The following is a 13,636-nucleotide window of genomic DNA, read 5'->3' on the forward strand; positions in this document are numbered from 1 at the left end:
CCTAAATTCACCCAAACATGCCTGAAACCAACACAAGAGGACCTAAAATCACCTTAAAAAGACTTGATTTGACCTAAAATTAACTAAAGAAGCCAAAAATCTAACTAAATGGGCCCAAAATCACCAAAACAAGGAACCTAAAATCACCCACCCAGGATTAAAATTCACCCAGTATGGGCATAAAATCAGCCAAAGGGTCCCAAAATCCACACTAAAACTGCCCAGTTTATCCTAAAATCATCCAAACAGGCCTAAACTCTATACAAATGGGCCTAAAATCATCCCGAGGGATCTAAAATCCACTCTGAAACCCACAAGATTTAGCCTAAAAGTCATTCAAAGAGGCCTAAAATCCACACTACAAGGCTTGAAATCACTCCAAAGGATCTGCAACCCACCCTAAACCCGCCCAGTTTGGCCCAAAATCACCCAAATGGGCTGAGATTGGGGCCGAGACTGGGATTGGCACCAGGATCGGTTCCGGGATCCGCGCGTTTGGCTGCACCCCTGGATGGGACTGACTTGAGACTGGCAGGGGCCAGGGCTCTCAGGAGGGCTTTTGGGGACACTGGCCTCTTCTGAGCTTCGGGGAAATTTGTTGGGAGTTTAAGGGAAATTATTGGGTTTTTTGAAGATAATTGCAGGGTTTTCGGTGAGTTGAGGAACTTTGAGGGGTTTGGATTTGGGGGGATTTTATTGGTGCTTTGCGGGGTTGTTTTCTAGGGGTGTTTGGGAGCTTATTGAGATTTTTTTGGGTTTTGTTAAATTTTAGTGGGGTTTACTATGATTTTGTTGGAGTCTGGAGTTTTTAATGGTTTTATTATATTCAGGGGGGTTGAGGGCATTTTATTAGAATTCGGGGGGCATTTAGTGGGATTCTTTGAGGGTTTGGGTTCATTTGGGATTTTTTTGGTTTTTGAGATTTTGGTGGGTTTTTGTGGGGCTTTTTGGGTGTTGCCAGGATTTCTTTGGATCTTGGGGGGATTTTGTGGGACTTTTTGTGGTTTTGGAGATATTTTTGGGGTTTAATTGGAGTTTTGAGAGGTTTGTTGGGATTTCAAGAGATTGTGTGGGCTTTTACTGAAATTCTAGGGTGTTCTAAGGGGATTTTGTGAGATTTAATTGGGATTTTACGGGTTTTATTGGGACTTTTGGGGGTTTTAAGGAGATTTTGGTGCCTCTAAGCCCTTCCCTGCACCCAGGGGCAACCATAAAGCCCCCCAACCCTGAAGCCCCCCCAAACACCCACTAAAAACAAAATCCTCTAAAAATCCCAATAAATTCTTCGAAAAACCCAGAGAATACCTCAAAATCTCAGTAAAACCCACCAAAATTCAAAAAAACTTCCCAAAATTTCTATAAACCCCCCCAAAACCCCAATATAATCCCCCAAAATCCAAAACCCCCCAAAACCCAGTAATTCTCTCCAAAAACCCACTAATTCCTCCTAAACTCCTGACAAAATCCCCCAAAGCCCAAAAAAGCCCCCCCAAAACGCCCAAAAATCCCCACAAAATCCCCCAGACTCATGGGGGCTGTCTTGGATCAAGGGGGCACTAGCTGGAGGAACAGGAGACACTTCAGTGGCCCTTGAAGCTTTTTGGGGAGGGGGAACGATGGGAGACCTGCATAAAAACGGGGATTGGGAACCCCTGTTGTGCCCCCTCTGCCCAAAACACCCAGACCCCGGTCCAGGGTGGGCCTGGGACCCCCTGGGACACCCAAATCTCCCCCAGTATTTCCCAAATCACCCCTCCAGGAACCCCAAACCCTTCCAGAGCCCCCCAAGGTTGGCCCAGGACCACCCTGGACCCCTAACCCCTCCCCAGGTCCCCCATACCCCCAGAAACCCCTGAGACCCCCAGGAGCCCCCTGAGAGCCCCCAGACCCCAATCAGGCCCAGCCCAGGATGTCCCCGTGTTGGAAAAGAAATGAAATTTAACAAAATATTTAATTATAGTGAGTTGTGTGTGAACTGGTTTGTTAAAAAGTAGTTTTGTAGCCGTTAAAAGTGTGTGTTGGGTTTTGTGTGTTACCTAGCAGGTAGTCTTAGAGATTTAATAAATAATTAAACTAGTGCAAGAAGGTAAGAATGCTAACCTGTCTAGAGGCAGCATACAATGCTCTTAGAATAAGATAAGCAGAGGATTAATGACCTTGTTTGTGAACCAAGGAATGTATCACAAGGGGTCTGTGACCAGGCAAGGGGAACAGAGGACTGTTCCTTAGAGACTAGGCAAGGGGAACAGGGAACTGTTTCTTAGAAACTTTGTTGTGAATCGCATGTATAAGAGGGAAGCACCCATACGTGAATTTGGGGGCTTGGACTTTGGGACGTGAGTCCCCCAGTTCCCCGGGCCCTTAATAAAGCACCCACAAAACTTATCCGAGTTTTGTGTCATTTATCAATCGGGCAACACCCGGAGACCCCCCCCCACCCAGAGCCTTCCCAAGACCCCCCCCCAATCCCCCTCAGGGATCATCCGCAGATCCCCCAGACCCCTCCCCAAAACCAAGCCAGGACCCCGCAGGGCCCCCAAAACCCCTCACACAACACCCCAGGACCTCCCAGACCCTCCCAAGACCTTCCTACGACCCCCCCCTCAAGACCCCATCCACATCGCCCCCCCCCCAGATCCCCCCCATCAATGCCCCACGACCCCTCCCCAGAGCCTCCCTGACACCTCCAGGACCCCTCAGAATCCCCCCTCACCAAATACCCCTCCCCAGACCCTCAGGACCCCAAGAACCCCCCCCAGGAACCTCCCACAATTCCCTCTTAGAACCCCCAGCCCCCCCCCAGCCCCCATCTCCCATCCCCCACCCGTCCCGGCCGCCTCAGCAGCTCCAGGATCCCTCGGTCCTCTCCCAGCGCCTCCCGGAGCACCCGCCCGAGCCCGGGACGGCGGAGCAGGAGGAGCAGGAGGAGGAGGGAGCGCCCGCTTCAAGCCCGACCCCGGGGTCAGAGGGCTCCACTTCCGGCTCGCCTCTAATTGGCTGGAGCGGAGCGGGGGAGGCGGGCGTTGTGAGGCGAGCCGCACGATGAGTGGTTGGTTTGGGGAGGATCGCGTCGCTATTGGTTGGAAGTGGCCCGCGCACGCGGCGGACGCGGTCACGGCAGTGGCAGTCGGTCGTGAGGGGAGAACGGCTGAGGAGGGAGCTGAGGTGGGGTATGAGCGGAATGGAGTGGTCTTAGATGGCTTTGGGGGGAAATAGGTGGGGGTTGAGGCGGCTCTGAGGGGAAGTGGGAGGTGTGAGGTTGCTGGTTGCTGCGGGACGGATTTGGGGGAAGTTGGGCGGATCTGAGGGATTTTTGCGGGGTCTGAGGGATAATTAGTGGCATGTCAGGTTGTTCCGGGGGGAAACTGCAGGGAAAACACGGGTATCTGAGGTGGGTTGGGAATGCGTTTGGGGGCAGTTGGGGTTGTTTGAGGGGCTTTTGTGGGGTGTGAGGCGGATTTGGGGCGAACGTGAAGGGAATTGAGGCGGTTTGAGGGGGATTTGGGAGGAGTTAGGGGCGTTTGAGGTGGGTGTGGGTGCATTGAGTGGTCCGAGGCTGTTGGGGGGCGCTTTGGGTGGTTTGAGGAATTTTTGTGGGGTCTGAGGTAGAACTGGGGGGAAATGGAGGGGGAGGGGGGGCTTTGAGGTGAGTCTTGGCAGGAATGGGGAGATCTGAGGTTGGTTAGGGGGTTCTGAGGTGAGTCTGAGGAGAAATGGACGATTTTGGAGGAGTGGTTAAGGGAAAATAGGGGGATCTGAGGTCGGTTTGGGGGGAATGAGGGAGTCTGAGGGGCTTGGGGAGGAGCTTGAAAGGGTCTGGAGGGTTCTCAGGTGGGTTTAGAGGGGTCTGAGGGGGATTCTGAGCATCTGGGGGGTTCTGAGGTGACTCTGGGGGGAATTTGCGGGGTATCTCAGGTGGGTCTGGGGTCAATTTTGGGGGGAACTGGGCGGGTCTGTGGGAAATTTGGGGGGGTTTAGGTGGGTCTGGGGGCACCTAAAGGGGGTGTCGGGGTGAAGGGGTCCCAGATGCCCCCTAAAGCCCTCCTGTCCCCACAGAGGAGTCCTGGCCATGGCAGTGCAGGACCCCCGGCCCAACCACACCATCTACATCAACAACCTGAACGAGAAGATCAAGAAGGATGGTGAGGAGGGGCTGGGGGGGTCTCTGAGTGTCACCAGGGGCTCAGGCTGTCCCTTGTGCGTCCCCACTGTCACCGTGATGTCCCCATTGTCCGTGTGCTGTCCCCATTGTCACCGTGCTGTCACTCTGTCCCCAGAGCTGAAGAAGTCCCTCTACGCCATTTTCTCGCAGTTTGGGCAGATTTTGGACATTTTGGTGTCTCGCAGTCTCCGCATGCGGGGCCAGGCCTTTGTCATCTTCAAGGAGATGAGCAGTGCCACCAACGCCCTGCGCTCCATGCAGGGCTTCCCCTTCTACGACAAACCCATGGTGAGACAGAGACTGGGGGAGAATTCTGGGATTTTGGGAAAAAAATGGAATTCTAGGGAAAAAACACCAAAATGTGACCACAAATGTCCCTAAAATCTAACTTATAATCCTTCCGAATTCACCCTGAGCACCCCAAAACTTCCTCCTCTATGATACACTCATGGTGAAACAGAAATTCTGTGGAAAAACACTGGAATTTTGGGAAAAATTCCTGGTATTTTAGGAAAAAGACTGAATTTCTGGGAAAAAAAAACGCAAAATCCTGCTGGAAATCTACCAAAAATCCCCTGGGAACACTCTCAAATCAAACTACGAATCAAAGCTTCCCCTTCTATGACAAGCCCACAGTGGGACAGAAACTTGATGAAAAAAATCTGACATTCTAGGGAAAAACTGGAATTCTGGGGGAAAAAATGCCAGAATCTGGCCTCAAGTATTCCCAAAATCCAACCTGTAATCTTCCAAATTCACCCTGACCACCGTAAGGCTTCCCCTTATATGACAAGTGCATGGTCATAGCCAAACCTGAGGGAAAATTTTGACATTTTGTGAAAAAATCCTGGAATTCTGGGGAAAATCCTGAATTCCTGGGGGGAAAAACCCCAAAATGCAGCATCAAATATCCCCAAAATTCAACCAGACCACCCCAAAGCTTCCAATTTTATGGCAAGTTTCTGGTGAGAGACAATTCTGGGGGGAAATGCTCAAATTACAGGAAAAGTCCGCAAATTTTGGGGGAAAAAAACCTGAATTCTTGGGGGGAAAAAACGAAAAATTAAATCCAGCCTCAAATATCCCCAAAATCCCACCAAAAAAAAAAACCAAAACAAAAAAAACCCAAAAAACCCCAAATCCCACTAGGAATGCACCAAAATCAAGCCAGGACCTGCCCCAAAGTTTCCTCTGCTACGGCCAAACCCAGTGAGAACCAAATCATGGGAGAAACCCCAAAATTACTGGAAACCCCCTGAAATCTAGCCAGGAATTCCCAAAGCTTTCACTTCTATGGCAAACCTGTGGTGAAACTGCAAATTCAACCTGGAAGCCCCAAAAATCTGTTGGAAACCCCCAAATCCCTCTTGGAGCTCCTCCAAAATCTCTGAATTCCTCAGAAACTCCCAAATCCCTCCTAAATCTTTCTGAATTCCCTCAAAATCCCTCAGAAATTCCTAGATCCCTGCTAGGACTCCTGAAATACTCCCAGATTCCTCTTGGAGCTCCCCCAAACGCCATCTGAAAATCCCAAAATACTTTCTGGAACCTTCCCAAATCCCTCGCAACCCCTGAAAATCCCTTGGAAAACCCCAACCGCCCCCAAAACCTCTTCAAATTCTTCCAAATTCCCTCTTGAAATTCCCTAAAACCCCTCAGAACCCCCCAAAATCCCTCAGAAACTCCCTGAATCCCTCCTTGAATCTCTCCCAAATCCCTCAAAACCCTTGAAAATCCCTCAGAAAACCCCAAAATCCCCCTTGGCAATCCCAAAATCCCTGTTGGCACCTCCCAAATTCCTCTGAATTCTCCCAGAATTCCTTCTTGAACTTCCCAGAATTCCTCAAAAATGTCTCTAATTGCTCTTGGAATTCCCCCATATCCTGTCTGGAACCTCCCCAAATGCCACAGAATTCCTGAAAGTCCCATGGAAAACCCCAAAATTCCTCTTGGAACTCACCCAAATCCCCTCTAAATTCCCTCAAATTCCTCTGAAATTTGCAAAACTCTTTCTAGAACTTCCCAGAGTTCATTGAAAAACCCAAAATCTTTCTTGGAACTCCCCCAAATACTTGAGAAAGTCTCAAATCCCTCAGAAAACCCCAATTCCTCCCCAGATCCCCCCAAAATCCTCGGGAACACCCCCAAAACCCCCTGGACTGATCCCAAATTTTCTGGAACCACCCCAAAATCCCACGGAACAACCCCAAATCCTCTTTGGAACCTCCAGAAATCCCTTGGAAAGCGGCAAATCTGAGCACCCCTGGGAAACCCCCAAAATCCCTCCCAGAGATGCCCCGAATGCTCTGAAATCCCCCAAATGCCCCAATCTTGGGAATGTGCCATCCCAGCGGATCCAGTACGCCAAGACGGACTCGGACATCATCGCCAAGATGAAGGGAACGTTCGTGGAGCGGGAGCGGGATCGGGACCGGGAGCGCAAACGGGACAAGCGCAAAGCCAAGGGGGGAGAGGCCCCTGGCCCCAAAAAGAGTGGGGCTGGAGTGCAGGGTGCAACGCAGGGGGCAGTGCCCGTGAGTGCCAGGGGATTGCTTGATTGGACTGGGGTCATTAGTGGGATTGGGGTTGTTCGTGGGATTTGGGGTTATTCGTGGGATTTGGGGTCATTCGTGGGATTTGGGGTCATTCGTGGGATTTGGGGTTGTTTGTGGGATTTGGGATCATTCGTGGGATTGGGGTTATTAGTGGGATTTGGGGTCATTCGTGGGATTGGGGTCATTTGTGGGATTGGGGTCGTTCATGGGATTTATGGGATTGTTTTGTGGGATTTGGAATCATTTATGGGATTGGGCTCATTTGTGGGATTTTGAGATCAGAATCAGGGCACAGGGGATGGTGCCAGTGGGTGCCAGGAGATTTATAGAATCTTTTATGGGATTTGGGGTAATTTGTGGATTTTGTGATTGTTGCACAAGGGTCAGTGCCCATGAGTCCCAGGGTATTTATGGGATTGTTTTATGGACTTTGGGGTCATTCATGGGATTTGGGGTCATCTATGGAATTTTGAGATCAGAATCAGGGCACAGGGGGTGGTGTTCAGTGGGTGCTAGGAGATTTACAGGATCATTTATGGGATTTGGAGTCATTTATAGGATTTGGGATTGGGAACAGGGCACAGAAGGCAGTGCTCGTGAGTGCCAGGGGAATTTGGGATGGCTTTGGGGGATTTTGGGATTGTTTTATGGGATTTGGGATTGTTCCCAGGGCATTTGGGATCACTACAGGGAGTTTGGGATTGTTTAATGAGACTTTGGGATCATTTTGGGGGTGGTTCTGGGGGATTTGGGATCATTCCATTGGATTTTGGGGTGGATTTATGGGATTTGGGATTGGGGCACAGGGGACAGTGCCTGTGAGTGCCAGGAATTTGGGATCGGTTTAGGGGATTTTGGGATCAGTCCTGGGGGATTTGGAGATGTTTGGGTGGGGATTGGGGATCATTCCTGGGGATTTGGAATCAGTTGATGGGAATCTGGCATCATTTTATGGGATTTTGGGGATTGTTCTTAGGAGATCTGGGATTGTTTAATAGGGTTTTGGGATGGTTCCAGGGGATTTTGGAATCATTACAGGGGGTTTGGGGAAAGGTTCAGGGAGATTTTGGGATTGTTCCAGAGAATTTTGGGGGATTTGTGGGGATTTGGGATCATTCCAGGGGATTTGGGGGATGATTCTGAGGGATTTTGGGTAATTTGGGATCATTCTGGGATCATTCCAGGGGATTTGGGATTGTTCCTGGGCATTCTGGGAGGGCATGGGGGGATTTGGATGGGATTTGGGGAGGATTTGAGTTATTTGGGTTCTTTGTGTGCCTTTGGGGTTATTTAGGGTAATTTTGGGGTTATTTAGGGTAATTTTGAAGTTGTTTGGTGTAATTTTGGGATAATTTTGGGGTTTTTCAGGGTAAGTTTGGGATAATTTGGGGTAATTTTTCATAGTTTTGGGAAAATTGGGGGGTTTTGGGGCCCGCATGTCTGTAGGGTAATTCAGGGATAATTCCATGTGGGTTTGGCATAATTCTACATAGATTTGAGATTCTCACTGTACTTTTGGCATAACTTTGGGATTCTGTCTGTGCCTTTGGGATGATTTGGGATGTGTTGGGGTCTCTCCTCAGGGGATGCCGCCACTGGCGCAGCCGCCCCGGATGCTGCCGCACCTGGGGGGACAACCGCCCTACATCCCCCCCCCGGGCATGATTCCAGCCCCAGGAATGGCCCCAAATCCCGGAATTCCCCCGGGAATGGCCCCACAGCCTGGAATGGCGCCAATCCCTACCCCACAGCCCGTGAGTGACCCCAGAACCTGAGTAATTTAGAGGACTTGTGGGATTTTTGGGATGGAATTTGGTGGGATTTTGAGGGAATTTTTGGTGGGGATTTTTTGGGTGGATTTTCTGAGATTTTTGGTAGGATTGAGGGAACTTGGGGGCATTTTTTGGTGGATTTGTGAGGGTTTTGGTGGGATTTTGATGCGGATTTTTTGAATGGATTTGCAGTGGATTTTGTGGCTTTTGGGACAATTTTTGTGCAATATTTTAAGGGGATATTTTGGACGATTTTGAGGAATTTTTTGGGTGGATTTTGTTTAATTTGGGGATTTTGGGTGGGATTTTTGTGCAGATTTTTCTGCATGGATTCTGTGAGATTTTCATGGGGATTTAGTGGTACTTTTTGAAGATTTTTACTGTGAGATTTAGGGGGATTTTTGGGGTGATTTTTGTGGGATTTTTTGGGGATTTTGAGGGATTTCTGTGGGCTTCGGTGCATTTTTTGTAAGGATTTTTGGCATGAACTTTGTGGTCTTTTGGGTGGAATTTTGGTGAATTTTTGGTCAGATTTGGAGAGACTTTTTGGGGGATTATTTAGAGAGATTTTGGGGGGGTTTTGGTGGGATATTGCGCAGATTTTTATGGGGGTTTTTCCAGGATTTTTGGGCAGACTTTTTTTTAGTGTGTACACAGTGTGACTTTAGGTAGATTTTGGGCCTGATTTGGGGCAGATTTGGTGCTGATTCTGGGGTTTTTCTCTCATTCCCCACAGCTGTCGGAAAACCCCCCAAACCACATCCTGTTCCTGACCAACCTCCCTGAGGAAACCAACGAGCTGATGCTCTCCATGCTCTTCAACCAGTGAGAACTTGGGCAATTCCAGGAATTCCGGGCAGGGACTGGGGGATTGGGGTATTCTGGGGCTTTAAGAGGGTGGAGAGAGGTGAGGAGGCCTTTGGGCTCAATTTTTTTTTTTTTGGCAAATATCAGGATTTTGGGGGGGAAGTTCTGGGTTTTTTGAGTAGGAATTTCTGGGTTTTTGGAGGAATGTTTCCAGATTTTTTTGAGGAATGTTTTTTGTTTTTTTTAGGGGAGTTGGATTTTTGGGTTTATTTGGGAACGGCTCTGGAGTTTTTGGGGGAAGTTCCACGATATTTGGGAATGCTTCAGGATTTTTTCTTGGAGAAACTTTCTGGACTGGGGGGACAGGTTTATCAGTTTTGGGGGGAACATTTCTGTTTTTTCTTAAGAAAGTTTCTAGATTCTGAGGAATTTTTCCAGATTTTTGGGGGAACATTTGTGGATTTTGGGAGGAAGTTCCTTGATTTTGGGGAATATTTCAGGATTTTCTGCAGGGAAAGCTTCTGGCTTTTTGCGGGGACAGTTACGGATTTTTTGCGGAAAGATCCTCAATTTTAGAGTTTATTGGGGTTTTTGGGGGGATGTTTCTGGACTTTTTGAGGACCATTTCTTAGTTTTTGGGGGAAATGTTTCTAGATGTTTTGGGGGACACTCCTGGATTTTTTTGGGGAACATCTCTGGATTTTTGGCAATCTTTCTGGATTTTTTCAGGGAGGCTTTGGTGGGGGGGAATGTTTCTTCACTTTTAGGGAGGTTGGATTTTGGAGGTTTTGAACAATTTTGGGAGGGTTTTTGTGGGATCTTGGAGGTATGTTTCTGGACGTGGTGGAATTTTTCGGGATCTTGTGGGATATTTCTGGATTTTGGGGGGGTGTTGGGTTTTTGGAGTTTTGGGAATTTTGAGAATGTTTAAGTGGGATTTAGAGTTGGATTTTTGATTGATGGGATGTTGGATTTTTGGAAATGTTTTGGAATCTTTGGGTTTGTTGGATTTTTGGGGAGTTGAACATTGAAAGATTTTCAGAGCATTTCCCTGGAATTTTGGGGAAATCCTGCAGGACTTTTGGGGTTCTTGGGGATATTTTGGGATTTTGAGGGACGTTCTGAGATTCGCAAGCCATTTTGAGAGCATTTCAGTCGTATTTTGGGGGTAATTTCCCAATACTGGGGGTTTTCCCAAACTCGGCCTCTCCCCCTTGGATTTCTCAGGGATTTCCCCAAATTCTCAGCTCCTCCTGACCCCAACCCCCCATCCCAAATTCCCAGGCATTGGGAATCCAGGAGCTCCCTCGGGGGCATTTGGTGGCATTCCTGGAATTTGAGACTTTTTTGGGTATTTTGAGAGGAGTCACGTGGGGAATGCGTTGGATTTTGGGGGGAATGTTTCCAGACATTAGGGAATGTTTATGGAGTTGGATTTCTGGGGTTTTGGGGAGCATTGCTGGATATTTTTGGGGATGTTTCTGGATATTTGGTGCAGTTGGATTTCTGGATCTTTTGAGGGGGAAGAGTCTGGAATTTGAGCGGAAATTCTGGATATTAGGGGAACATTTCTGGACTTTTATGGGGAGTTGGATTTCTGGAACTTTTTTTGAAGCGTTTCTGGATTTTGGGGGGATGTAGCCAGATCTTTTTGGGAATGTTTCCAAGTTTTTTGGGGGGAATGCTTCTGGATTTTGGGGGAAAATTTTTAGGTTCTCAGGTTTTTTGGGGAATATTTCTGAGTTTTTGAGAGAAGTTTCTGGATTTTTTAGGGAACATGGCTGGATATTTGGGAATGGTGCTGGATTTCTAAGAGACACTGTTTCAGAAGTTTTTGGGGGGGATGCTTCTGGATTTTTGGGGGCTGCATTTCTGGATTTTGTTGGGGAACATTTCTGAATTTTTGGGGAACCATTTCTGGAATATTTTTGGGGAACATTGTCAGATTTTTTGGGGAACGGTCCCAGGTTTGTGGGAGAACGGTCGCAGGTTTTTTCAGGCTCTCCTGACCCCACTCCCCATCCCAGGTTCCCAGGGTTCAAGGAGGTGCGCCTGGTGCCCGGGCGCCACGACATCGCCTTCGTGGAGTTCGACACAGAGGTGCAGGCAGGCGCTGCCCGTGAGGCCCTGCAGGGCTTCAAGATCACCCAGAGCAACGCCATGAAGATCTCTTTCGCCAAAAAGTGACCCAAAACACCCCAAACCCCACCAAAATACCCCTAACCCCCCCAAAAAAAGGGCCTGAAATACCCCAAGATCCAAAAAAGCGCCTCAAAACCGCCCCTAAATACCCAAAACCTGCCCCAAAACACCCCAAAATCCTATAGAAACACCTTAAAATCCTTCCAAGCCACCCCAAAATCCCATAGAAACACCCTAAAATCCCTCAAAACCACCCCAGAACACCCTAAATCCCATAAAACTACTCCCAAATCCCAGAAAACTGCCCCAGAAAAAGTCCTGGCCCCGATCCAAACCCCACACACACACCCACTCCCCCAGGTAAGTTCAGCTCCGCCCAAATCTTCATTTTTTAACCCAAATCCTCCTTTTTCCCACCTCAAATTATTTTTTTTCCAGCCCAAATCCTTTGTGAGTCCCCAAATCCCTTTTCCTATCCCAAAATCTCCCTTTTCCACCTCAATTCCCCACCCCAAATCCTGTTTTTTTCACCTCAAATCATTTGTGCATCCCAAATCTCCTTTATCTACCCCAGATAACCCTTTTCCACCCCAAATCCTTCCCTGCCCACCTGAAATCCCCTTTTCCCACACAAAATCTCCTTTTTTAACTCCAAATCCTCTTTTCCCACCCCAAGTGCTTCCCAGCCCACCCTAAATCCTCTTTTTCCACCAAAAATCTTTCCTCACCCTAAATGCCTCAATTCCCACCTCAATCTCCCTTTTCCCCTCCCCACCCTAAATCCCCCTTCCCCCACTCAAAATTCCTTTTTTACCCCAAAATCTCCTTTTTTCATCTTAAATCCTTCTTTTTCCACCCCAAATCCCCTTTTTCCACCCCAAAATCCTTTTCCATCCCAATATTTCCTTTTCCCACCCAAATCTCCTTTTTTCCATCCCAAATCCTCCTCTCACACCAAAATCTCCTTTATCCATCTTAAATGCTCTTCTTTCCTCCCTACATCTTCTCACCCCAAATCCTTCTTCTTTCACCCCAAATGCCCTTCTTCCACCCTGGATCCCCACCACAAATTCACTTTCTCCACCCCCCAGGGGCTTTTGGGGTTCCCAGGGAGTTTTTGGGGTTTTTCCCAGCATTGTACCCAGGGTCTCTCTGCAGACATTGCACCTGGAGCTGCCCCCACCCCAGATAAGCCCAAATCCCCTTTTCCCACTCCCCCACATGTTTCTGGGGTTCCCAAGGGGGTTTTGGGGTCTTTCCCAGCATTGTACCCAGAGTCTCTCTGCAGACATTGCACCTGGAGCCTTCCAAAATAAACCCCACTATGCCCCCCAGGGCTGGAGTGTTTTTGGGGGGATGTTGGGGGGGGGGGGCGGGGGGCATGACCCCTGAGACTTCGGGGACTGGGGGAATTTGATCCTGAAATTTGGGGGTTGGGGTGTTTGACACCCCAGGGTTTGGGGGTATTTGACCAGGATTTGGGGTTTTTGGGGGGCTTTGACCCCAGGATTTGGGGATTAGGGGATTGGACCCCAGATTTTGGGGATGAGGGTTGGATACCCCACATATTTCAAACCCCAGGAGTTGGGGATTGGGGGTTTTAAGCCCAAATTTTGGAGATTGAGGGTGTTTGGCACCTTAGGGTTTGGAGATATTTGACCCCAAACTTTGGGAATTTGAGATGGTGGACACCCCAGATGTTTTAAACCCCAGGATTTGGGGCTATGGGGATTCTACCCAAACACTTGGGAATTGGGGATTGTTTGACACCCTGGGATTTGGGGGTTTGATTCTAAAATTTAGGTTTCAGGGAGGAGGGGGGAGGTTGACATCCCAGAATTTGGGTTTAGGGATGTTTGACCTCCCCTGCCAGTGTTGGAACCCCCAGGATCCGGGGTCAAGGACTTGACCCCAGGATTTGGCATGTTTGACCCCAGGATTTGGGGTGTTTGACCCCCTCAGGTTTGTGGTCGGGGTTGAGATCGGAGCCATTCCCTCGAAACAGCGGCGGGATCAGGAAAGGGAGACACCTCAACCCAATAATGGTCCCTGACCCCGGGGAGAGACCTCGTCCCAATCCCGGAATGGACCCATCCCCACAATCCTGGACCCCTCCCCATTCCTAGACCCTGTCCATCTTATGGATCCCTTCCCCACTCCTAGACCCCTCCCCAGTTCCAGATCGTTGTGTTAACTGA

At 48.9% G+C, this 13,636-nt stretch overlaps 1 protein-coding gene across 1 annotated transcript; it reads left to right on the plus strand.

The window, feature by feature from the left end:
- Positions 1-3,110: 3,110 nt before the first annotated feature.
- LOC132087244 (U1 small nuclear ribonucleoprotein A-like) lies at positions 3,111-12,772 on the plus strand. Its single transcript, XM_059493243.1, has 7 exons — positions 3,111-3,165; positions 4,057-4,142; positions 4,278-4,450; positions 6,514-6,696; positions 8,301-8,471; positions 9,226-9,314; positions 11,324-12,772. The coding sequence occupies exons 2-7, from the start codon at positions 4,070-4,072 to the stop codon at positions 11,481-11,483; spliced, it is 849 nt and encodes a 282-aa protein (XP_059349226.1). The 5' UTR covers positions 3,111-3,165; positions 4,057-4,069; the 3' UTR covers positions 11,484-12,772.
- Positions 12,773-13,636: the final 864 nt, after the last annotated feature.

The sequence above is a fragment of the Ammospiza nelsoni genome, unplaced genomic scaffold (genome assembly GCF_027579445.1).
Source record: "Ammospiza nelsoni isolate bAmmNel1 unplaced genomic scaffold, bAmmNel1.pri scaffold_55, whole genome shotgun sequence".
Lineage (NCBI taxonomy): Eukaryota > Metazoa > Chordata > Aves > Passeriformes > Passerellidae > Ammospiza > Ammospiza nelsoni.